The following is a 27399-nucleotide window of genomic DNA, read 5'->3' on the forward strand; positions in this document are numbered from 1 at the left end:
AGGAAGAGACTGTGGGCCGTGGCCCAGGTCCGGATACGGATGGCCTCCTGACAGAGGAGGGGAGATCCGGTGCCGCATTGCTTGTTTATGTAGTACATGGCGACCTGGTTGTCTGTGCACAGGAGAAGGACCTGAGGGTAGAGAAGGTGCTGGAAGGCCTTGAGAGCGTAGAACATGGCTCTGAGTTCCAGGAAGTTGATGTGATTTTGACGCTCCTGAGGGGTCCAGAGTCCCTGGGTGCAGAGATCTCCTAGGTGAGCTCCCCACGCATAAGGGGAGGCATCTGTGGTTATGATCATGGAGTGAGGGGGTAGATGAAAGAGTAGACCCCTGGAAAGATTGGAGGAGTTCAACCACCAGTGAAGAGATTGCTGAAGAGACGATGTCACAGAGATGGGATGAGAAAGAGGATCCGTGGTCTGTGACCTTTGGCTGGCCAGCGTCCATTGAGGTGTCCTGAGGTGGAGTCGCGCCAGGGGAAGCACATGGACCGTAGAGGCCATGTGGCCGAGGAGGACCATCATTTGCCGAGCTGGAATGGAGCAATGAAGGAGCACTTGATGGCAGAGGTGGAGCAGGGTCCGTTGGCGGTCTGAGGGGAGAAACGCCCTCACAGAGTGGTGTCGAGGACGGCTCCAATAAACTGAAGTCGCTGTGTGGGAAGCAGATGCGACTTGGGGTAGTTGATCTCGATCCCCAGAAGGTGGAGGAAGGAGATGGTGTGCTGAGTGGCTTGTAGCACAAGAGGAGACGTAGGTGCTTTCACTAACCAATCGTCCAAGTAGGGGAACACCTGAAGGTCGTGAGACCTGAGGAAGGCCGCCACCACAATAAGGCATTTGGTGAACACTCTGGGTGATGAGGCGAGGCCAAAGGGTAGCACTTTGTACTGATAGTGATGGTGCTGTATCTGAAACCGTAGATAGCGACGTGAAGTCGGATGGATTGGGATGTGAGTGTAGGCCTCCTTGAGGTCTAGGGAGCATAGCCAGTCGTGGTGAGAGAGAAGAGGGTAAAGCGTGGCCAGGGAGAGCATTCTGAACTTCTCTTTGACCAGACACTTGTTGAGGTCCCTGAGATCGAGGATGGGACGAAGGTCTCCTGTTTTTTTGGGAACCAGGAAGTAGCGGGAGTAGAATCCCTGACCCCTTTGGTCCGGAGGTACCTCTTCGATGGCATTGAGGAGAAGGAGGGATTGGACCTCCCTCAGGAGGAGGGGGGTTTGGGAGAAGTGAGAAGCAGACTCTACGGGAGGATGGTCTGGTGGAAAAGTCTGGAAGTTGAGAGAGTAGCCGTGGCGAATGATGTTGAGGACCCATTGATCTGATGTGATGACCTCCCAACGGCTGAGGAAGATTTGAAGGCGTCCTCCGATCGGCTGAGGAAGAGGCAATGAAGGTGGGAGACTGGCTATGCTCTGGAGAAAGGAGTCAAAAGGGTTGAGACGGTTTTGATGAAGGAAGAGGCTTGGCAGGTTGAGTCTGTGGGCGAGCCTGAGGCTGATGCTGGTGGCAAGGACGGCGAGACTGTTGTGGAGGCGGGTTGAGAGGTCTGGCCGAGAACCTGCGTTGGTAAGAAGACTGTTGCCTGTAGGGGCGAGCAGGTGGAGTCTTCTTTTTAGGTTTGATCAGAGTGTCCCACCTGGTCTCGTGTGCTGAGAGCTTCTGGGTGGTCGAGTCCAGGGATTCTACGAAGAGTTCATCACCCAGACAAGGTGCGTTAGCCAGGCGGTCCTGGTGGTTAATGTCTAGGTCAGAGACTCTCAGCCATGCCAAACGGCGCATAGCCACCGCCATGGCAGACGCGCGGGAGGTCAGCTCAAACGAGTCGTAGATGGAGCGAACCATGAATTTCCTGAGTTGGAGGAGGCTGGAAATTTGTTGCTGGAAGAGAGGGACCTTACATTCAGGAAGATACTTCTGTAAGGAGGAGAGCTGTTGCACCAGATGCTTCATATAGAAGGAGAAGTGGAAGGTGTAGTTGTTGGCTCTATTGGCTAGCATGGCATTTTGGAAAAGGCGCTTACCAAATTTATCCATAGTTTTTCCCTCTCTGCCAGGAGGGGTGGAGGCATATACACTGGAACCCTGAGATTTTTTCAAAGTAGATTCCACCAGGAGGGATTCGTGGGGCAATTGAGGTTTGTCAAACCCTGGGATTGGAATAACCCGGTACAAGCTATCCAATTTGCGAGGGGCCCCGGGAACAGTGAGGGGAGTCTCCCAGTTTTTATAGAAAGTTTCCCGTAAGATGTCATGGACGGGCAACTTTAGAAATTCCTTGGGAGGTTGCTCAAAGTCTAGGGCATCGAGGAAAGCCTGAGACTTTTTAGAGTCGGACTCTAAGGGGATGGAAAGAGCTGCTGCCATCTCCCTAAGGAATTTAGAAAAAGAAGATTGTTCTGGTTTTGAGGCGGTATCGGTCATGGAGGGTTCTTCGTCGGTTGACGAAGCATCCTCTTCGGTACCGTGCGGGGAATCTTCCCATAAGTCTGGGTCTCTAACGTCAGGGTGTGCACGTTTGGACATCGGTGTGGAAGGCTCGGCATGGTGGGTCTTTGAGAGAGATTTGCCTGAGTGTACCGAGGCGGTACCGGGAGAAGAAGACCGAAGTCGTTCCTGGGACCGGGAAGGGTCGGCAGCAGTACGGGTATGCACCGCAGGTGTTTCAGCCAAGAGCACCGGCATGGAGGTATTATTCGGTTCCGAGGGGGTCGACTCCGATGGGACAGTGCGAGGCTCGGACCGGTCCCGTACCGGAAGGTGCGATGCCAGCAACACCGGCAACAGTTGTTGGAGGTGTTGCTGGAGCTGCTCCTGTAACTGGTTTTGGAGTATGGCCGCGATGCGGTCATCCAGGGGGGGCACCGGTACCGCTTTTTTCTTCTTCGGTACCATAGGTGCCGCTCTACGCTCCGGCGATGAGGAGGCCGATGATGAGGCACTCACCGATATCGGAGCGGAGCGTTTGCGGGGTCAGTGCGGTGCCGGGAGGGCCGGTGTCGCAACCGTGGCAGGAGGGCGCTCAAGGGAAGTGGAAGGTTTCTTAGCCGGCTTACCTGGGCCCAACGACCCCGAAGAAGGGTCTGGTGGTGTCGACGTCGTGGGTGCCGACTTTTGTGGTGCCGTCGACGTCGCAGCAGGTTCCATGGCAGATCCGGTACCGAATAAAAGATTTTGTTGGATCTGCCTGTTTTTTAATGAGCGCTTTTTAAGCGTAGCACAGCGGGTGCAAGTGTCAGCCCGATGCTCTGGACCCAGGCACTGCAGGCACCAATTGTGCGGGTCGGTGAGAGAGATCGGGCGTGCACACCGCTGGCACTTCTTAAAGCCCGATTGAAGGGGCATAAAGGGAAACATGGCCTCCGCAAAATCGAATCCGGAGGCCTGTATGGTGGCAACAGGCCCCGCCGGGGCCGGCCTGAAAAAATAAAGAAAACTGGACGAGTTTTTTTTTTTTTTTTTGTAAGTAAAAATAGGGAATCCGAAAGGAAAAATTAGAAGAAAAACGAAAAATTACGCGAGCGGCCGTTGAAAGCACATGCGTCTTCTTCGCTCTGCGGAAACGAAGAAACTGGGGACCACGCTCTCCTCCGTCGAGCGGGAAGGCACCCGCGCATGCGCGGTGCGGCCAACTAGAACTTTCTAGTTAAAAGTGTCCGTACCGGGGCTCCGTCAGTGACGTCACCCATATGTTAAGAATATGCTGCCTGCTTGTCCTGGGATAAAAAAAATTACACAGCTGCGGCGGCCTTCCTCACCGTGAATGGTACCGGCTCCTCTCTCGAACTGCACCAGGATCGAGAGAGGAGCTGCAGCGCCAGCTTTCAACTTAAAACAAAAACAAAACAAAAAAACCCAACTGGAGATCGGCGCTCTCACCCGCTCCCACTGTGCAAACTCCCCCCCCCTCCCCATGGGAGGATGCGCTGCAGCAAAGTGCTGCACAGGTACTGGAGGGGGAGAGACATATCGCTTCTGCACCGGTACAAACATCCCTCCAGCGTTGGCAGTCGCTGCACGTTAAACAGGTTGCTTCGGGCTTTCTCCTGCAGTTGAGTCCCTTTGCCGCGTCACTGATGACGTCATCAATGACGCGAAAGAGAGACTCAACGGCAGAAGAAAGCCGAAGCAGCCTGTTTAGTGTGCTGCGGCTGCCAACGCTGGAGGGAGGTTTAATATTAAAGTCATCTTGCTGGGAGAGTCGCAGAGTCAGCGGGGGTTGGGCTGGGAGGGGAGAGAAGCATCTGCCTCGGGTGCTTCAGGCAGCAGCAGCGTTTACAATTTGCTGCTGTTGCTGGCTTCAGGCCTTCCTCTCTGGCCGGTCCTGCCTAATTCCTGTTTTCATGAAGACAGGACCGGCCAGAGAGAAAGACCTGAAGCCAGCAAAAGCAATGAATTGTGAATGCTGCTGCTGCCCAATGAAGTAGTTAAATGAGGAAAGGGAGCAGAGGGGGAGAGAATGGCTTGGAGGGAAGGAGGAAGGTATGCCAGACCAAGGCGAAAGGAAGGAGGAGATGGAGAGAGGCCATATGGGAGAGAAAGAGAGAGATGGAAAGAGAAGAGAGGGCAGTGAATGGAAGGGGCAACATAGAGGGTGAACAGTATTCTAGCACCCATTAATGTAACGGGCTTAAAGACTAGTTGTAGTAATATTTTTATGAGTGCTTTGTTTGAATCTTTTCTCTGACTTATGTGGTTATATGCACGAAATTAACCCCTTTGGAGACACTGCCCCCTACCAGCCAGTTTATTAATTAATCTGAACATGCCCCTCCTACCCTACCTCCCAGCCACCTTTTAAAGATACCAAATATTGGTGAATTGTAGTTGCCTGTTTACTTTGTCTAAAAATAGAAGGGCTCAGGAGCACACAATGAAGCTACCAAGTAGTAAATACCATATTTAAAAACTGGGAAAAATATTTTTCACTCAGTGTAAACTCGGGAATTCATTGCCAGAGAATGTGGTAAAAGCAGTTAACTTAGCAGGGTATTAAAAAGGTTTGGACAAGTTCCTAAAAGCCCTTAAGGCTTAAACCATTATTATGGTTGATTTAAGACAATTCACTGCTTAATCCTGGAATATTTTATCTGCATAGAATCTGTTTTAATTTTTGGGGATCATGTGCCAAGTACATGTGACCTGGATTAGCCCTTGTTGGAAACAGGATAATGGGCTTGATGGACCTTCCTTCTGAATGGCATTGCTTATGTTCTTATGTTTCTGGTAGAGATTATAACATGGTAACTGTGCCCTTCAATTAACCAGCCATAATCCTTCTGGGTGTTCGGTGTGTTAAGGGAAAAGACTTAGTGGCCATCTCCAAGGCTGCTGGCAGCTTTTCAGCTCCTACGGGACACGCGTGGGCATATGCCCTGGCACACTGTCTCCAATTTAGAGTGAAATGTCAGCAGAGAATGGCCCAGTGCCATGGTGTGAATGTCTCTAAGGGGAAGGAGGGGCAGGAAGACGCGAGTGGGAGGCTCTTCCCTCCTAAAGTCAATCTGGGAGTGGCAGCCATCGATAAGCCCCCAGGGCAGGGGAACTCGAGGCAGCCCACTCAGCCCACCCTGCCTCACAAGACAGCCTAATACGTGCAGGAAGTGCGAGTGCCAGTGTCATGGTGCTCCTGGACCCCTCCCTCTCTCCCTGTCACTTGACTCCAGTGGAGGTGCAGCACTAACCCAGGGTTCTCGCTTCCTAGCTGGTTTGCTGTGGAATTCGCTGGACAAAGGGGCTTCTCAATATCAAAGAAACCGTGAACTTCCGAATGAAAAGGGTGGCATTTCCTTAACCTCCTGTAATGGCTCACTGGGTAAAAAAAAAATAATAATCATCATCATTTTCATAATTTTTTTTTTTAAATATTTATTGAAATTGTAACAATACAAAAAGATTCATAAACATGAACATAAAAAGAACAAGAAATGTAGACATGTTTTGTAATAAGGCACCAAAACAATTGAATAAAGAAAATTGTTCCTGAATTATGAAAGAATCGTCTTTCATGCTAATTTATGTTTAAATTCTTAATAAGGCACTAAACGCTTTCAGAATTACAGACAGGAATTTGATTCTTAATGAGGCATACTAATGCTTTCAGAATTGGAGACATACTTCCTAGTTTACACTTTTGTAAGTTAGGTTTCGTTACTTCCAGGGAATTAGCCTCTTTACAGCTCCAGAAAGTTAAAAAAAATCTGCCAGAGTGGCTCAGCGAGCTGAGAAAGGATTCAGTTTCACTGCTGCCCCCCCGTTGGAACTAAATATAGGCACGCCAGCCCCTGGCAAGAGAAGTTGGCAGCGCCGCCACCCGAGGGGATCTGCGGCGGGAAGTGAGACTGGCCAGAGAAATGCCCCGGGATGGAGGAGTTCACTAACTGCAGCAACGCCCGGAGTCTTTCGCCTCGAGGACGCTCCCGGGAGCGTTTGGCGCTCTTTTTCCCCTCCCCCTTTCACGCGCGGCTTCAAATCCTGTCACGATCACCCGTCACAGAAAATAACAGTGCGTCGGTTGTAAGAAGAGGAGGTGCTGACATCACCCCTTACGGGTCACGGCATGTTCCTCTCCGCACGGAGCTGACTTGCATTTTCCTGAACACAAACGCATTCTCGTACCCAAGGAGAGAGCACATCGCCACCTAGGCGCTTCTAGCTTACAAGTTGGTAGATTTGCAGAAACCGAGCTTACCAAGCTAAGGAAACCGTTTTTTTTGACTTGTCAACTGTCCTGCGCAGCCTTCCAGGGATCTCAAAGTCCCTCCTTGAGGGCCGCAATCCAGTCAGCTTTTCAGGATTTCCCCAATGAATATGCACTGAAAGCAGTGCATGCAAAGAGATCTCATGCATATTCATTGGGGAAATCTTGAAAACCCGACTGGATTGCGACCCTCAAGGAGGGACTTTGAGACCCCTGCACCAGCCCTACTCACAATTTTCAAAATGATTGCGGGTGCTAAACCCATCACCAAGTAATGACATAGCCTTGAACCGAGGGTGTCAAAGTCCCTCCTCGAGAGCCACAGTCCAGTCGGGTTTTCAGGATTTCCCCAATGAATATGCATGAGATCTATTTGCATGCACTGTTTTCATTGTATGCTAATAGATCTCATGCATATTCATTGGGGAAATCCTGACTGGATTGTGTCCCTGGAGGAGGGGGTTTGACACCCCTGCCTTGAAACGAAATAAATGCATCTATCTGTTTAATGTTGGGGGTGCTCGAGCACCCATAGAGCTAGCGCTTAGGCTGCTTGCTTTAATGCTCAGTTCACAAATGGTAACATACAGTAGCAAATGAGGGCATTTAAAAACCACAACAGCTATGGCCAAGTGGAGATTCCTCAAGTAGGGTAAATGCATTATCTACCAGCTCCCTTTCCCCTCATATCCTTTAGGTGATCTCAAATATTTTTGCACTACTGTTCCCACAAAACACTGTCCCAAGCATTTCAAAAACCTGCCATAGTAATGGCCGGTTCATAGTCAGTCACGCGCGAGACACCAGCGCGCCAACAATGGAGGGCAGACAATTCAGCGCAAGACACCAGATTGTCGCAGGAAAAATTTTAAAGAGCTCTGAAGCTATGTCTGAGTGGGAACCCCCCCCCCTTTACTGTAGTGTTCGTGCTGCTGTTGGGGGGGGGTTGGAACCCTCCATTATAGAGAAAATTGAACTTTTTCCGATTTTGGGAGGGAAAAGTTCCATTTTCTCTATAATGTGGGGGGTTGCACCCCTAATAATCCCCCCCAACAGCAGCGTGAACAGTATGCAGTAAAGTGTGTGGGGGCCCCCCCCCCCCCACCCCGTCAGAGCTCTTTAAAATTAAGTTTTCCTGAGGCGCGCTTGTGTCTTGTGCCAAACTGTCAGTGCTCGATTGTCGACGCACTGGTGTCTGGCACGCGACTGTCCCGTCACCATAATGGCCTCCAATACTTCTTATAGCAGATCAGGTAGAACTGAAGAATGGAAGAGGGTATCAACTAGGGACCATGTGGGGTGTGAGAGATGGGCATGCAGGATTGGGGTGATAGAGAAAGTAGTTAGGAGAACAGAGGGTTTGGGAAATATCCTTCCACACCCCACCCTTCCAGAGCCCCTTTCCCTTGATTTTCAGACGCTGTCTCCAGATAACAGTAATTCTCTCCTTCTGCCTTGTCCAGCAGATCCTGTAGCCCATTCTCCAATCTCCACCTAAAATCTCTGAGTTCATTTTCCATACCATCAGTCATAGACCCTTCCCCCTTCAAATCCTGAATCCCAGATCTCTCTTCTTCCTCCTCCATCCTGGATGATGGATCCCCCACCGTCCTCCTTTGTTTTCCCCAAATCTCCAATCCATCTTCCTCCATTCCATGACCTTCTACCCACATCACTCTTTTTCCTTCCCTGTCCCTAAGCTTTTCTCCCTTTGGACTTCAGCCAAACATGCCTGTGCATTTTCTGCTGAAATCCAAAACTCATAGGAGGGAGGGCCTACCTTAGAAAGGCCTGGTGGTATAGTGGAGTCTGAGGGCAGGAACAAACCCCTTTTGATCCTGCTCTGTGCCACTGCTCCATTTGCAGTGGCTGCCAAGACTTCCTGAGACAGCCTCATGAGACTACCACAGGAGGTCCCTGCAGCCATTTTGCGATTGGAACCATATGCTATTGAGTCCAAAACAGGGCTGTGCTGGGACAATCTGGGAGCAGAGTTAGGAAGGAGCCAGCATTTATATGGGCACAAGACATATTTATTTATTATTGTTTTTATTTTATTACTTATATACCACTTATATCCTAAGTGGTTTACATTCAGGTACTTTATCATATTTCCCTATCTGTCCTGGTGGGCTCAAACTCTATCTAGTGTACCAGGGGCAATGAGGGGGGATAAAATGTCTTGCCCAAGGTCACAAGGAGCAGTGAGGGATTTGAACCCACAGCCTCAGGGTGCTGAGGCTGTCAATCTAACCCCTGCACCACACACTCGCACTATATTTGATATCATTTCCAACACACTGTCCTTTCTTTGGTCACTTAACTTTGCAGGTGCAGGTATTGAATACTGGCCAGCACCCACATAACTTCCAGGTCATGCCACAGGTCCAATCTCCCTTCCATCCTCCCCCCTTTCTGATCCTCTCACTCTGCTCTCCTAGTTTCCTAATCTCCTCCCCCCACCCCCCTTCCCTTATACAATATAAGAATGAATGAATACATGAGAGACTGACTCCTGGCACTAGCACTGCAAGACTACTGCTAAGAGTTCACACTACCATTTTGAACCTAGAGTCAGATGGAGTGGCAGCGGAAGGGGATTACATCTGCCCTGTCCCTACCAGGGATCATCTCCAGGTAAGTCCTGAGGGTGGATAGGGGTTCAGGGATGGGGAGAGGAATCAGGTGGATCAGAATTGAGGATGATATAAGGGGAGATTGGAACCAGGAGGATTTGGGAGATTGGAAAGGGGGAGTTTGGGTACCAGCTATTTGAAAGATCCTCTTATGGAAGTCCCACAGAAGTGTCTTTACAGGCCTTAGCTGAGTATCAGCCAGGATAGCTCCTGGCCGGTCATGCCAGGATATTCAGTGCCCAGACATGAACCAGCATTGGATATCCAGTTTGAATTTGGCCAGTGGTGATCGGTGCTTTAAAAAAAATGCTGTCCATCATGGCTAAATATTGGGGAGAGGGGTATATTTTTATCAGCAGAGTCAAATTTTGTTTCATTAGATCTCTCCTGTTTTCTTTTTCTTTGCAGGCTGTAGTTAAAAGATACAGCCTCAGCACCATGAGGTTGTGGGTTCAAACCCACGCTACTCCTTGTGACCCTGGGCAAGTCACTTAATCCCCCCATTGCCCAAGGTACATTAGATAGATTGTGAGCCCACTGGGTCAGACAGGTAGAAATGCTTTGAGTACCTGAACAAATTAATGTAAAACCATTCTGAGCTCCCCAGGGAGAATGGTATAAAAAATTGAATAAATAGTGTGAAAAGTTTCAGCCTCTGATAACCAGAGCTGGTATTGTGACATCACAATGCCTCATTCCACCAATGCGTAAGAGTCAACCTCATCAGTGATGTCACAATGGCTTGATTGTCCTATACTTGGCTCACTTTTACTACATCTTGATTTCTAGAGTGGTGCAGTGGTTAATGCTACAGCCTCAGCACCCTAAGGTTGTGGGTTTAAACCCATGGTGCTCACTTAATTACCCCATTGCCCCAGGTACGTTAGATAGTGAGTCCACTGGGACAGACAGTACCTGAATAAATTTATGTAAACCATTCTAAGCTCCCCTGGGAGAATGATATAGAAAATCGAATGAATAATTAAATAAGTTATATCATAAGAGCTGTGAGAAAGTTTATAGGACGCTACCACTCCCTCTTAATGACACTCCCTCACAATTCAGCCCATGGGGCAAGTGTCATGGGAGGAACACAGCCAGGACGGCGTATTCTAGGAAATATGAAACCTCAAGTCACAGCTAGGTTAGGGAGGCCCAGAGGGAAGCAGCAACGCCCAACCGCTTATGCCTCCACCATGTATGCATGAACTGCAGCCAGGAGAGTTAGGTAGGTAAAGTGCTACTTGAGACTTTACAGTATCTTTGACCCAACCAGAGGCCAGTCAGCATATGCTATTTACTAGAGAAAATAGTGCACACTGTGGCCCAGCAGAAACAGGACACAAGAGGGGGTTTCTATGCCTAAGGTCTAATTTGGAGTTTACTTCCTCCCCAAACTGAACCCCCCCGGCCTAGGGTTACCATACATCCAGATTTACCCGGACATGTTCTCTTTTTAGAGGATTGCCCGGGTGTCCAGATGATTTTCTAAAACCTGACAGTTTGGGTTTTGGACTCTCTCTGAGTCCAGCCTAAATTTTGTTTTTACCTTTGGTGGGGGCAAGAGGAATGAGAAGGCAGCGGGGCTCACCTCGGGTGGAAACTTTGACGCTGGCTGGAGGTGGCAGGAAACATCCTGGCTCTGTCTGAGCTCAGGGCCACATCTAGAGGGCGTCTGCACATGTGCGTGATATAATTGCATATGCACATGCTCAGAGGCCCTCTACACACGGCCTCAAGCTCAGGCAGAGCTGGGGTCTTTCCTGCCACCTACAGCCAGTGCCAAATGAACATCCAGCAGCTTACGGGACCACAACTGACGCAGCTTCCACCCACAGGTGACCCCCCACTGCCACAAGAGATACCCTCCCTGCGGAGGGGGGAGGGAAGGGAAGGAGTAGAGACTAGTTTTTGTGGGGGCGGAGCCATGTGTCCTCTTTTTTTTTCAGAAATATGGTAACCCTGCCCCTACCTGGCACCTTTAATAAATATTTTTTGTTCACCTTAACCCACTGTGTGGCTCCACTTTATTCAAGCTCAGGGCCCTGCCCTTGTTCACATCACCACAATGGTATACAAATTTCCATAACTTCCTATTTCCTTGCTAATTTCACACTCAGTTTCTTTAAGTTTTCATGAAATTCACACAGGGTAGGCTTAGGTCAATACGGAACTGCTTAGCTGACAGAATTTGCTTCCTTGCCAGAATTTCACATGTTACAGACAAGTCAATGCGGCCCCTATTTACTATTTATTTATTTGGATTTATATACTGTCCACCTAGAAGAGCTCAGAACGAGTTACAAGTTTACACACATAATATAATTTTTTTTTAATTTTTGGAAAATACATACAACACAACAACAGCAAACAATGAAAAATAGCAGAACCAGGTAGGTCCTCCGTGTTAATCCTTCACGAAGACCTAAAGGATCAAAAACCCCCACCCGAACCCCCACCCCTGCACTCATGTCAAAAGTTCAAAAGTGAACTTCTAGCTCTATGGGACAGTCCCTCCCAAACAAGAGCCCAGATTCTCCTAAATTTCCTCCATTGACCCGGCCCACCCCGTCGGACATCCAGATATTCAAATTTTAACAAAGTAAACATTTCTCCATTTTACACACATAATAAAACATAACAGGTTATAGTAACGTAGAGCATGACAGTACATTTTAGATCATGACATGATAGGACACTATATAGGGGCACATGATAGTACTCAAATGAATGGCATTTCTTAATAAACTAATGTTTATCATGCAATGATGCCTATGGTATATTAAGCATTAGTACACAGGGGCCTTACCACATTAATGTGTGCTGACCACTGTTCCCTTTTAGCTGAGTGGGAGTCCTCCAATTGCATTTATGCCAGTGGGGAACATTGTATTTTCAAACACTAGAGACAGGCAGGTTTCCTTGAGTCCCGCAGAGCTTGCCTGTCCTAACTATTGAAAATTTGATACTGAAACGGCACCACCTTCTGGCAGGACAGTAGGAGCAGGATTCCTGCTCAGCTTAGGGAGAACAGTGGTGCTGATGCACGTTAACAAGGTTTATTTACCAAAGGTTCTTTTTAAGCAATGGGGCTTATTAACTAATAACTTTAATTTTTAATATTCAAGCTTATATTCCACTACTTTAAATTATTATAATTACACAGCATGAATTACAAGTTAGTATAACAACAATATCCCCCACACCCAATATCTTCCCCACTCAATTTCTATCCATAGCACACTTTAGTTAGACCTTAGTAATTGTTGCGGTCTTGTAACCAAGTATTGTGTTTTCCTAAAAGGACTAAGGGGTGTAGTTAGCAATGCATGCTGCAGTTAAGATATGTTATTTTACCACTAACTCATGCTACCTTAGCACAGATCCCATTTTATGCAACAAGACCTAACCCCCCCCCCCTCTTTTTACTAAGCACCGGAGCATTGTCGTGAAGAAGCAGCATGCCTGCTTTGAGTTTTCCATGTCTTTTCTCCTAGATTGACTTCCATAATGCAATTATTGTGTTGGCGTAACTCTCCCCAGTTATGGTTGTCTTGTGTGGCATGAACTCCAGAAGCAAAAGTCCTTCATCATCCCAGAAGTCAGTTGCCATGACTTTGCCTGCAGATTTTTTCTGTCTTGATCATTTTGGGGATGGCTTGTGTTTCCACTGCATTGACTCCATTTTGGACTCAGGATCTCTGTGATAGATTTAAGTCTCCTGACAACACTGGAGCCTTCTGACCTTCAGACATAACATTAGCATTCTTGGAATCCATCCAAGCTGTACCTGCTAGGATGCCCATTTCTTCAGCTATTTGGGAAACCTTAATCCATCTGTCTGACAAAATTAAATCCTTGACCATCTTGTACATTTCTGTGGAAGTTGCTTCCACAGGCTGTCCAGTATGAGGGTCATCTTCAATGGACTCTCTACCCCACTTAAACTGCTTGCTCCAAAATTTTACTTTGTAGGATGATGGGGCAGATGCACTATAAAATGCAGTCATGTGTTCATGGATCTCTTTTGGCTTTTTCCCTTCTTTTGTGAGAAATCTTTATCACTGAACGGTGCTCCAAATCTAGCAGTTTCTTACTTGATTTGCATGAGGACTCTCCTAACATCCTGTCTCTTGCAATGTTAGACTCTCACTGAGCCGCAACTGTGCATGAGTAACCTTGAGACATGTCACAATATTCACAGACTTGTTTCAACATGCTTGCTATTTTTGTCCATACTCGGGTATATAAATGATTGAATGCCCCTCGTAACATCATTGGAAGCTTGATCTGGACATTTCTCCCTTACCATAGAATGACTTGTAATATTTTTACAGTTGTAATTGTCTATTGCTGAGGTTTGACTTATTCTTACTGTACACCTCCCTTTCATTGGTGCAGAACATTTGAACACAGGTTCATAATACTTCAATATGCAGGGAGGTTTTTCTGTTTATGAAACCTGATCTTATTTCAGAATTAGACGAATAAACCCAAAGAGAGATTTTCTATATACTTTTTCGACTTTTAATTTTTGGTACTCTTTCACTCAAAGCAGCTGAACTGCTTTGAATTGGAATAGATTCCAAGAATTCTTACATTTACTCAGTTTTCATTACAAAAACAAACAAAAAAAAAGATCGGCTGAAACATTCACAAACTTTCCCAGGCCAATTGTTTCTTTCTCAGAACCGACCTTCCTCCAAAGCAGAAACCCTGGAATTCCACCACAGGCTGTTCTAGCCTAGACTAGTGCAGCCAATCAAAGAGCCTTTAGCTGACATCAGCTGTCATGCCCTGTCACTACTGCCTTTGCTCAGCCAATACTTGTACCACACACTAGCAACACACTCCAAAGTGGTTTTTGTTTGTTTGTTTTTAAAAAACCAATTTCGCCAAAGCCAAAACCACTAGCCTTGCAATTCCCGGAGCCCCGTGACAAGATTTTTTTTTTTTAAGGTGTCATTTTATATTTGATCAAGGATTAAACTAAGGATTACACGGCAGCTGCAGAGAAATGAGCAATCCCAAGCGCTTCTTGTGTTCTAATCCAATAATCAGTGAATGTTAGGGGGCAAATCTTCATCATCCCAGCAGCTCCAGCCCTTCCTTCCAGGAACTTCCTTCCTTTCTCTGGGCTGCAGGGAGGGCTGCTGAGTTTATAAACTTGGGCACCCACTTAGAGACATGACACAGATTTCACTGGGGAAGGATCGCAGGAGCTTTCAGTGCTTACATAAGCAATCCGCTGCAGCCTCTCACCCAGCAAGCGGATTTCTTCCTCGTCCCTGACCCGGTGCCTACTTTGCCGTCAACGGGGACCATGCTACTCTGGGTGATCTTCGGCGCGTTCCTCGTCCGCCCGCAGCCCGCGCTCCCATCGCACGTGGACCAGCCGAAGAACACGGCCGTCTGCATCGAGAAGTACTGCTACAGCTTATTCTGGACCGCCAAACGCTTCCAGGGAGCGAACAAGATGTGCGAGAAGCTGGGCGGCCATCTGATGACCGTGCGATCCACGGTGGCCGCCGATGCCATCTCCCAGATGATGGGCGCGGATGGGAGCCGGTCCCCGGCTCTCTGGATCGGGCTGCAGCTGAGCCAGGGCTGCACGGACCCCGGCAAGAGGCTGCGCGGCTTCCAGTGGGTCACGGGCGACGAGCAGAGCGACTACAGCAGCTGGAGCGGCAACGGGACGACGTGCGAGCCCCGGTGCGTGGCCGTGCTGCGCGACCAGAGCTGGGACGAGACGGACTGCGGCGCCAAAGCCGAGGGCTTCCTCTGCGAGTTCTCCTTCGCCGCCACCTGCGGCCCCGTGACGGCGCCCCCCGCCGACGCCGTGAGCTACAGCACCGCCTTCGGCGTCGACAGCGGCGATTTCCTGGCGCTGCCCCCCGGGAGCCGGGCGCTGATCCCCTCGCTGGGGCTGGAGCTGACGTGCTCGGACATGCGGCCCGGCGATCCGCGCTGGGTCCGGGAGGCCGCCGGCGCCTGGGACTGCCGGGTGGAGCAGGGAGGCTGCCAGCACGCGTGCGGCGACTCGGGCTGCTCCTGCCCCGCGGGGCAGCGGCTGGGCGCGGACGGGCGGAGCTGCTCCCCGCCGCCCGGCCCCTGCGACTCGTCCCCGTGCCAGCACGTGTGCTTCCCGCACAGGGGCGACTTCCTGTGCATGTGCCGCGAGGGCTTCCAGCTGGAGGCGGACGGGCGCACGTGCCGCGACGTCGACGACTGCGCGCTGGCGCCCAGCGTGTGCGAGCAGGGCTGCGTCAACCTGCCGGGCGCCTTCCGCTGCCACTGCTTCCCGGGCTACGAGGAGGTGGACGGCAAGTGCGAGGACGTGGACGAGTGTGCGCAGCTGAGCTTCGAGGCGCCGTGCGAGCACGAGTGCAGGAACACGCCGGGCGGCTACGAATGCCTCTGCGACGCCGCCTACGTCCTGGACCCCGCGCGCCCGGGCAAGTGCAAGCTGTTCTGCAACGCCAGCGAGTGCCCGGCTGTGTGCAACCACCACTTCTCGGGGCCCGACTGCGAGTGCCCCGACGGCTTCGTGATCGACGACGCCGACGGCACTGACCCCATCTGCGTGGACATCGACGACTGCGACTCGGCGACTTGCGACTACGAGTGCCTCAACCTCCCCGGCTCCTACGAGTGCGTCTGCCCGCCGGGGCAGCTCCTCCAAGCTGACAAGACGTCCTGCAGGCCGGAGGGCTACGAGGGATCCGGCGCCACCGACGAGCCCGAGGACTCGACGGCAAGGGCGCCGGCCACCACCGCTGCCCCGCCGGCGATGGACAGCTTTAGCCTGGGGATCCTGCTGGGGGTCGTCGTGGGCATGCTGCTAATGATTTTCCTCATAGCCCTCGTGCACTGTTTATTGAAAAAGCACTATGCGGCGCGGAGAGCCCTGGATTACAAATGCCACAGCACCGAGAAGGAAGTGGTGCTCCAGAAAGTGACATCGGACTGTGCTAATTCCACTGTCCAGCCCACGGTGACAATAAAGTAGCAAAGCTCGCGTAAACATACGGGATACCAGACTCTTATGAGGGTGATGTTTGCGGGGAAGGGGTAAAACGCGGATCTGACGGACGGGTTTAGATCCGCGTTTTACCCCTTCCCATGTTTGCGCGTTAGTTTTTTTTTTTGACGGTCGAAAAAGTGTACAGCGCTTCCAGAAAACTGGAGCTAGAAAAAGCCCCAACACCTATGAAATATCCTAATAGATAAAGACTTAATATATTAATCAGACTGATGATTGAGAAAGGGGGATAAGTGGTTGTGTCTCTTTTTGTTGTGTGTCTCCTTTTTCGTTCTTACCAAGATTTATTTACATTTTACGAATGCTGTTTTTATTGTCTCTGGTGGTAGTGGGGTAATTGTTAGTAACTTACAAGGGAGGGAGAGCGGATGACGTTTGTTTGTGTTTCCTTAAAGCAAGTTTTCTTCGCTCTTGTCGTTTTAATAGTTTGACCTGTTTCTTGTCCTGATCTGTGAGTCATGATTTCTGTGCTTCCATGAGATGCTGACTTGCCGACTTTCCAAGTCGAAATTGTACTGATCGGAAATCCTGATCGCATTCTTTTATCTGCTACTTGTTTGTTTGGGGGCTCTTTTTTTTAAGAAAATCTGCTAGATGATTATTTTCCTATAATCTGCTAATTTGTTTGTCCAAAGCTCTTAGCTTGCATTTGATCACTTCGTTGTCATTTTAAGACCCTGCTAAAGAAACACGCTGATACTCAGTGACCTGGGTTTTCAAAACTTCTCTCTCTCTCTCTCTCTCTTTTTTATTATTTTTTTTTTTTTTTCGGAAGAGGCCTGTTACCTGTAAGTAAAAGGAAGGGTTGAGTATGTTTATTCTAGTTAGTTTTGTTTGAGTTATCCAATTTTTGAATATAGCCTGAACTGTAAAATTTTACCCTGTTTTGTAAATGACACAATTGTGAATAGTTATTTATTTTTTTTGCTGGAGCTACATCATATGAAAAATGATGGATGTTTTCATGTGTACAAAATAAATCTTTGAATCCTAGACTCTGAAAAGTCAGTGATGAAGAGTCTGCTTTATGTATCAAACCCAGTTTTCATGTTTCTCGACATTGACTTTTAAAATAACTCTGCCAGCTGGAATTATTAGTTCCTGCTATACTTTGAAAGCCCTGTCTTCCTCCTAAGACACAAATCCTGCATTTCCCAATATTTATAATAAAGGGCAACTTTCCACCCCAAAAAATCACAAAACGCTTGGTGTCCTCACCATACTCACAACTCATAGAGACCCACAGAAGTAGAGTAGCTGTAGTGAAATTAAGATCAATAACAAGTAAGTTTCTTTCTTTGTCATGTATTTTGGTTGTCACTTGCTTTCAGTTTTTTTTAAATCTTTATTAAATTTTCAAACTACAATTATGCATGCAAATTATTCATGTACATATAATATTACAAGAAAAGCACAATAAACTTACAGATATTAATAAGCAATTATTTTACCCCACCCTCCCACAAGAAACCCACAAGAAACTACCTAAAAAAATCCCTGAATCAATTCCAATGTAAACCCCTCCCACCCTGGATGTGTATGTTTAAAGGTCAGTAAAAATAGCAGGCTATAATTTTTTTAATGGAAAAGGTATAGGGAAATTTGGAAAAGGTGCAGAGAAAATGATAAAGGGGGATGAGATAACTTCCCTATGAAGAAAAGCTAAAGCTTTTCATCTTAGGGGAGCTATGTGATAGAGGTCTATAAAATACTTATACTGAGTGACGTGGAATGGATAGATGTGAATCCCATGTTTAGTCTTTCAAAAAATGCTAGGACTAGGAGGCACCCAATTAAGTTACTAAGTAGTACATTTAAATCAAACCGGAGAAAATATTTCTTCATTTAAGGTGTAATTAAGCTCTGGAATTTGTTACCGGAGAGTATGGTAAAAGCAATTAGCAGCTTTTAAAAAAGGTTTAAACAAATTCCTACAAGAAAAATACATATGTGGTTATTAAAATGGACTTAGAAAAATTCTCTGCTCATTTTTGGGATAAGGTGCATAAAATTTATTTTACTCTTTTAGAATCATCCCAGGTACTTGGATCTAAGGTCTGTTTTTGAGTTTGCTTCCTCCCCAAACAGGACATAGAGTTACCATATGTCTGGATTTACCCTTTTTTTAGAGGACTATCTGGATGGTTTTATAAAACCTGGCACTTTGTCCAGGTTTTGGACTCTCTCTGAATCGAGGAGGAATGAGGAGGCAGCGGGAGTCACTGTGGGTGGAAAGTTTGGCACTGGCTGGAGGTAGCAGGAAAGGCCCCGACTCTGCCTGAGCTCAGGGCCATGTCTGGAGAGCGCTTGCACATGTGCGTGATGTCATCATGTATGCTTATGCTTGGAAGTCTCTTAGAATCTTCCCAGGTACTTGAATCTGGATTGGCCACTGTTGGAAACAGGATATTGGTCTTGACAATGCTTATGTTTTGGGAAGTAAGGGCCATCAAACAAGTTGCAGGTGATTTCGTTTTACCAGACTAAACGTTTATTTAACAGGCTTTCGTGAGTTTTCTTCAGGTCAAGAAGATAACTCTCCACCCTGGGATTGTGGGTTCAAACTCACGCTGCTCCTTGGGACCCTGGGCAAGTCACTTAATCCCCCCATTGCCCCAGGTACATTAGGTAGATTGTGAGCCCGCCGGGACAGACAGAAAATGCTTGAGTACCTGAATAAATTCATGTAAAAACCGTTCTGAGCTCCCCTGGGAGAACGGTATAGAAAATTGAATAAATAAATAAAAAATAACTTGTCAATGATAACTTGTCAATGAAATATCAAGTTAGTCTACTCAAAAAGTAGCATGATCTGCAACTTGTTTGTTGACTCTTATTTCCAAATATTCAAGTGGACTGACATGCAATCACAGTTTTTTGGGTAATCCAGCTAGAAATTCACTCATCAGAGACCCTCTCACTCCTACTAGGAAATCAGTGCCATAAATGGGGAAAGTTATTAATATAGGCTACCATTTCCAAAGTACCTATCTTATTTATTTTTATCTATTGTATCTTTTTTATGCATCATTTTTGTAAACCGCTTAGAAACCTCACGGTTATTAGCAGTATATAAGAATTAAATTAAATTACATTAAAATTAGTATTTCACAGTTAACCCCAGTTACTAGATCTCATTGCATAAAATGAACCTGTGCTGAGATAGGATAAATTAATGGTAAAATAGCATGTCTTCAAAGCTGTATTTGCAATACATTGGACACTAGGCAAATATATATTTGTGGCCCAATACCATGGACCTCCCCCCCCCTCCCCCCCGCCAGTTTACTTCTTTTCTCACTATCACCACCACCATATTTTACCTCTACAAAAGAATCAGATGTATATGGTGGCTGTAATAATTTAGGAGTGAGGGGGGGGGGGCTAGGCAAGCTCATGCTTCAAATGGAGCAGCTTAATGCTTACAGCAGTGATTCCCAAACCTGGCCCGGGGAGGGATCTCAGCCAGTCAGATTTTCAGGATATCGCCATATACTGCTGCCTTGGTATGCAAATCTATCTGATGCGTATTCATTGTGGATATCTTGAAAACCTAACTGGCTGGGATTCCCCCAGGATGGTTTGAGAATCACTGGATTTAAAGCTAGAGCAGTGTTTTCCAAGGTGGTACTGAAGTCCCTCCCTTTCAGGCTTTCAGGATATCCACAATGAATATATGCATGGAAGAGATTTGCATATAATGGAGGCACTGTATGCAAATTAATATGCATATTCATTGTGGCTATCCTGAAAATCTGACTGGCAAGGGCGTAACTCTAGGGCTGACTGCCAAATTACCAAGGTCCAGGAAGGAAATGCTGGGCCAGTCCTGGATTTCTGACAGCTTTATCCTGGCATATCATGGAACCCATGGTTCAGATTTTGATTGGTAGTATCAGGTACTACAAGTCGCACACAGAACTGGGATGTATGTTCAAAAACAGAAGTGCAACACAATATAAATTAAATAACTCCCACGGTTATTAAATCCCGAAGTTCAACGGTCTTTACAGTTTATATTTACTTCTATTACCTTTTCTTTTATATTTATGCTAATTTAACCCATTCACACTTTCGCATCAGCACGGAATATACCAAACAACAAGCTTTTTTTCTTATATTTTGCAATTAATTTTTACCTATATATTGCTTATGGAGAATATGGAGCTGTTTACCCAGCTTTGGGGTTTAATCGTGAATGACTCACTTGCTCCTGCACCCCCCCCCCCAAGTCCATTATTTAATTCAGAAAAGAAAAAGGAATATAGTTTTAAAAGAAGAAAAGGGATTGAAAAGAATCAGAAATTAAATTAAATAATACAGTGGTTCCCAACCCTGTCCTGGAGGAACACCAGGCCAATTGGGTTTTCAGGCTAGCCCTAATGAATATGCATGAAGCAAATTTGCATGCCTATCACTTCCATCATATGCAAATCTCTCTCATGCATATTCATTAGGGCTAGCCTGAAAACCCGATTGGCCTGGTGTTCCTCCAGGACAGGGTTGGGAATCACTGAAATAATAGACTTTTGGGGGAGGTTGCCTATGAAGTGAGCAGGAGCAAGTGAGTCATTCACAATTAAACCCCAAAGCTGGGTAAACAGCTCCATATTCTGAGTCTCTTTTACCCCATAAACAATATACAAGTAAAATTCATTGCAGTGTACAGTATAAGAAAAGACTCATTGCTTGGTATATTCCGTGCTGAAATGAAAGTGTGAAAGGATTAAATTAACATAAATAGGAAAGATAATATAAACTGTAAAGGCCGTTGAACTTCTGGATTTAATAACCCTGGGAGTTATTTGATTTATATTGTGTTGGAGATACTTTTGGACCACATGGTCAGATTTTATTTTAGTTTACAAAAACAGAACTGGCCAAAAAGTCTCCCTCCTGTGAAAGTGGAGTAAAGAATCTGGGATATAAGACAAGTCATTTTAATGTACATTTTCAAAGTTTTAGGGGAGAAAAAACTTCACAAATGGAAGAAGCGAAATATAATACAGAAAGAGTAGAAGCAATATTAGGGCAGTTTTCAAGGGAATTTGCCCAGGAAACTAACCGCCTCTTTTTCAAATGCTTAGCGTGGGTTTTAGCACCAGCAGCTGTTAGCTGCTTGTGCTATAACCCGTGCTATATGTTCGTAAAAGAGGGGGTTAGTAGGTAGCTGGAAAAATTCCCTCTGCTGAAAACTTCCCTTCACTTGGGGCTCCTATTATTAAGTGTTTTTGGTTTTCTCTGGATTTTCTTCTTTGTGGATATTTTGGGGTCAATTCCTTTTGTTTTTTCCTATTATTAAGGTGCATTTGGGCCTTAATGCGCGGAATAGCATGCGCTAAATTGCAGTAATTTTGCACGTGCACTAAAAACGCTAGCGCGCCTTAGTAAAAGGAGCCCTTAGTTTGCACACAGGCACATTTGTACCAGCGAGCTTCTCCACTCCAGCCCAGATTTTCAAAAGAAACTCCTTTATATGAAACTATGGTTACCGTATGGCTCCAGAAAAAGGAGGACAGACGAGACATCCGGGTTTTACTTCCATTGAAAGCAATGGAAATAAGGAGGATAGATTGAGACATTTTTACTTCCATTGAAAGCAATGGAAGTAAAACCCAAATGTCTCAATCCATTCTCTTTTTTCTAATCTAATACAAGATTTCTGAATCGCTCTAATACCATTTAGTTTAAGGCAATTTTTTTTTTAAATCTATTTATCAATTTTTCACATTATTTCCAAGAGTAACATCTTGTACAGTAAGATTGTAATTAGGAACTTCAAAAAGAAAAGAAGAAGAGAAAAACCAAGTAGGAGAAATACTAACATATTCTCCTTACTAATTAAGCAATCAATAGTCCACAATTTGTTGTGATCCAAGACTTCAAATGAGTGACTATATAACAAGAAAAATCCATTTAACCAATTAAAGAAAATCTAAGTGACTGAGGTCGCGGGGAGTATTAACCATGTGTTTCAGTTGTTACTTCCATTATTCCACCTTTCTCAAGACGTTTCAAGGCTACAAACTTTGTTAGGTGCGTCGGATCAAAGAAAGCATATTTATCTGAATCATAATGAACAATACATTTACAGGGAAACCTAAGAAACAATTTCCCCCCCACTGAGATTACTCCAGATTTTAAAATAACAGGAACTGCTTTCTCCGTTTTTGAGTCTCTTTGGTAACATCTGGGAAGATTTGTACTTTCTGACCCAGAAACTCTTTAGTTCTATTTTTAAAGAACATCTTCATTATCCAGTTCTTATCTGGTGCCAAGGCAACAGTCGCCAACAATGTTGCTGGTATAACCAATTCTCTTATTGAAGTAGTGATATCCAATTGTGGTTCCTGTTTCCCTCATTAGTCAATTGCTGGTCCAATTTTCTAGCAGGCAGATAGAAAACTTGTGTGAATGGTGGGATTAGTTCCTCTGAAACGGAAAAAATTTCAAGGAAATATTTCTTTAGCATTTCCCTGGGGGACATAGAAGGAACCTTAGGGAAATTTAAGAACCGCAAATTATTAGCACGGTGGCCATTTTCAATCATTTCCAGTTTCCGCCTAATATTAATAGTGTCTTTAATCACTTCTTGTACTTGTTTGACCCCTGTTATTTCAGCTTCGTTTTTTTGAGAGTTTTAACTAAGGCAATTTACATAAAAAAGAAGCCATAATAATTGTGTGGGAAAATACAGTTCCTTGAATAAAAATATATCCTTACAATTCTTTAACTAAAAGTTCTAACTTTACAATCTATCGTATAAAAATGTTTTCCACATTCTATGTAATTTCCAATAACTAACTTCTGTCCTTATTTGCATAAGTAAATCATTCCAAGTAACAATAGCAGCATGTGTAAAAGAAGAGTTAAACTGACATTTTATACCTCTAAAGGGGGAAAACTGCAATAAAAATGTATTAATCTATTAGATGAATAATGCAAATGTGAAAAGAGCAACCCTCCCCTTTTACAAACCCGTAGCCCATTTTTTAGTGCTGACCGCGGTGGTTTCCAACTTTATTTAAAATTTGTTATTCCGCTTATCTAACTTCTAAGGGGAGTACATGGATTTAAAATTGGGGGTTGTACATACTTACGGTATATACCTAGACTGACGTACACGAAACAGGAGGTTAAGAGGGGAGATCTCCATCAAGTATATAGAAAAGTAAGACATTTAAGGCTAGTACATAAGGCAAAGGCAATCCTGTCTAAGAAGAAGCTTTGAAAGTAGGGTTCATATGTCGAAAGCATCTCTGAATAGGAAAAATGTTTAACTTTGATTTGAACCGGTCTAGTTGGGGGTCTTCTCTTATATGGATTGATATGGAGTTCCAGAGCTGAGGGGTGGTTACTGAAAAGCCATCCAGAGGACATTTCCAGGGAAATCTGGACGTCAGGTAACCCTAGGCCCCACCCCTATCAGATCTGCTCACCATCATGTAAAATTTGATTCTTTTCCAGATAAGCCCCACCAAAAAGTTAATCCCTGCCACAGTTTTAGCTAACACCATGCTAAGTGAATACTTGGGGAAAGTGATATACAAGGGGGGGGCAGAGCCCCCCCTTGAACCCCCGAGTCATTATTCAAATCATGTGAATAATTTCCTCGGAGGGCTTCAATAGTTTAATAATTTATAAGGTGGCGTGGCTTAAGTTTTCGCACGTGCACTTTTTGCATTAGTGGCGGGGCTTATCTGGAAAAGACCCTAAAATTTTTGCATTTGCAGCCAGTTCCTTTCCTCAGCCTGCAGCAGACCTTTCCCTCTTTCTCCCATTCTTAAATCCTCACCTCTTTTCATCAGTCCTTCTCTCCTCCAATACATTCACTTGTTCCACTGGTTCTCTCCAAAGCTCCATGCAGGGCTCAACCTCTGTCTCCTTCCCTGCTCCCCGCACTTGCAGCTCAGCCTCTCTTTCTTGAAATAAAGTGCCTTCCCATTGGCTGGATCCTACCACAGTCTCTGCACTAGAAGGGGAGAGGACTGGAGAGCTACAGAGGGTTAAAATCTGGAGCTATCCAAACATGTTAGCCATCCTTCTGGTTTCCAGACAGCTAATTTACAAATTTATAGAATCCTGAAAAAAATCCAGACAGTTGGCAATCCTAGGCTCATGAGTCCTCAGTGCAATCTGACAAGGTCCCCTAAACTTTTGGGTCTTAGACATACGCAGAGATGTCAAGGGTGAATGTTGCTACTATTTGGGTTTCTGCTAGGTAGTATGACCTGGATTGGCCACAGTTAGAAACAGGAGACTGGGCTAGATGAACCATTGATCTGACCCAGTAAGGCTGTTCTTATGTTCTTATCCCAAGAATGAGATTTACCATGTTAAGGAGTGAGATTGAAGGCAAAAGAGTGAGATTTTTCTGACAGTGCATCTAACGCAGTGGTCTCAAACCCGCGGCTCGGGGGCCACATACGGCCCACTAGGTAATATTTTGAGGCTCTTGGTATGTTTATCATAATCGCAAAAGTAAAATAAGAGTTTCTTGATCATATGTCTCTTTAGTTATAAATTACAATATTATTATTAAGTCTTAGCCAAAAGGAAATATTTATAAACTATAAAGAGTTTTTACCTCATGCAAAATTGTCATTTCTTTAATAAGACATTAACTACTTTTTCTGAGGCCCTCCAAGTACCTACAAATCCAAAATGTGGCCCTGCAAAGGGTTTGACTTTGAGACCGCTGATCTAACGTATAAATCTAGATTACTGCAACTTGCTTCTCACAGTTCTTCCACTAAACCATCTCTTTCCCCTTCAATCCATTTAAAATTCTGTTGCATGACTTATATTCCGCCAGTATCACTTGCTCCTACTCACTTCATAGGCAACCCCCTCCAGTCTATTATTTAATTCAGAAAAGAAAAAAAGGGGGGGGGGAAGGGAAAAATGAAAAAAAATATATCGTTTTAAAAGAAGAAAAAGGGATTGAAAAGAATCAGAAATAAAATTAAATAATAGACTTTTGGGGAGTTTTGCCTATGAAGTGAGCAGGAGCAAGTGAGTCATTCACGATTAAACCCTTCTCCTCTACTGCCAACTCCAAACTCCGTCCCTTCTATCTTGCTGCACTGTATGCCTGGAACAGACTGCCTGAGTCAGCATGTCAAGCTCCGTCTCCGACAGTATTCAAATCTAGGCTAAAAACATTTTCGAGTCTGCTTTTAACAGCTAACTTCCACTCAGTTGAAAAGTATCCATGTCCTTATATCATTCCCTCTGTGAAAAATTCTCTAACCCCCTATTTGTCTTGTTTGTTTGTTTGTTTTATTTAGATATGAACTTTGGTCTTTCTGTCATGGGCCAAGAATTAAAAATTTTAGCATTCGCAGATGACTTGATTATTTTAATTAATCCAGTATGTTCTTTATCACATCTGCTAGATGCCTTGACCGAGTTTGGGTTTTATGTTGAATTATCGAAAATCTGTACCTCTCCCATTTCATTCTAGTTTACCTACTCATTGGCCTGGCACTTTCCCCCTCACTTGGGCATCTGGGAAAGTTGTTTATTTGGGAATCAACCGCCTAATCCAAACTACCTCAACCAGACATAAGAGAACCCACAAACCGTTCACACATCCCCCAATCAGAGATGTCAAATGCCAAAAACTGCACGATGGCCTTCTAGCCACACAGGCAGCAAAACTGGACTACTGACTCTCCAATTTACTGATATCGACCCCAGACTACAAATCGTTCAGAAAAGAAATAAAAACCGTGCTATTCGAGAAATCTTTGAAGACAAACTAACACTGCAAGACTCGTCCCAATTCTCTGAAGCAACCCGCTCTTCTCTTCAATTCCTCTGGAAATGGCCAGATAACTCTTTTTGTAATCCACCTTGAACTGTAAAGTATTGGTGGAATAGAAATCACTAATGTAATGTAATCTAAGCTCTATTGAGAAGGGATTGACTTTTACATGTTAATGTACGGTGCTGTGTACGTCTAGCAGCACTATAGAAATGAGTAGTAGTATTGCTTTCCAAATGATTCAATCAGAATGACACGGTGACAAAATTCATCACTGTTCCCATCCCTGAGGATAACCGCGGGAAATAATCCCATGTCATGATCTAGTATCTATTTCAACCTCAGTCCTTCTACACCAGCATTCTTCAAAGCAAAGCTTGCGGGTCAGTGGTTGTGGCCATTCATACTCTGATTCTTATGTGAGCCAAGGATAATGAAGCCATTGTGACATCACTGATGTGATTGGCTCTTAGGCACTGGTGGAATGAGGCATTATGACATCACAATATCTGCTCTGGATACCAGAGACTGTCATTCTGTAGTGTCTATCTCAACTTCAATTCTTCTACACCAGCATTCTTCAAAGCAAAGCTTGAGGGTCAGTGGTTGTGGCCATTCATACTCTGATTCTTCCCTCTCTCCTTAAAGAATGACATGAAGATGGTTTCCCGCGGTTATCCGTGGGGACGGGAACGGTGATGAATTTTGTCACCGTGTCATTCTCTAATTCAATGTATCTTTACATGATACTGGCTTTTATTTGAGACCTCTGAAAGAATATAGATAAAGTGAGGAGCAAGCTGGATACATTTCTTGAGCTGAAAATTGTCTTCCACCCAGTAGTTAAAAGTATGTACATCAGCTTCAGAGCACATGTACTTGCAGTAAAGGGAAAAGGGACAGTGCAAGGGAGGGGAAGCAGGAAGGTGTGCTCAGATTTTTTTCTTATTGGTTGAACCACATGGTTTACTTCTCAAAGGCTTCCCTCTCAAAATCTGAAGCTCTGATGAGTGAGGAACAGGGTTCAAAGAGAGAGTGGGAAAACTTTCAAATGAGTGTGACGCACTCTCTAAACGGTGCCTGAAGTTGGTGCCTAGATTGGCACGCTTAGCCGATTTAGGCACCTAACTTACCACCCCCCCCATGAGCGTCAGAGCTGTTACCGCCACGGCCGGTGCTAAAAACTGCACTATGGTTTTGTAAAAGGGGGGGTGGGGGAGGTTAATTTTCTTAATTGGCTTAATCGGTGC

General features: G+C 45.5%; 1 protein-coding gene across 1 annotated transcript; it reads left to right on the forward strand.

Moving 5' to 3' along the window:
• Positions 1-14066: 14066 nt before the first annotated feature.
• On the forward strand, positions 14067-17373 carry THBD (thrombomodulin). The gene has a single exon (XM_033939490.1). It carries the CDS (start codon positions 14662-14664, stop codon positions 16345-16347), a length of 1686 nt encoding a protein of 561 aa, XP_033795381.1. The 5' UTR covers positions 14067-14661; the 3' UTR covers positions 16348-17373.
• Positions 17374-27399: the final 10026 nt, after the last annotated feature.

Source organism: Geotrypetes seraphini, chromosome 3 (genome assembly GCF_902459505.1).
Source record: "Geotrypetes seraphini chromosome 3, aGeoSer1.1, whole genome shotgun sequence".
Lineage (NCBI taxonomy): Eukaryota > Metazoa > Chordata > Amphibia > Gymnophiona > Dermophiidae > Geotrypetes > Geotrypetes seraphini.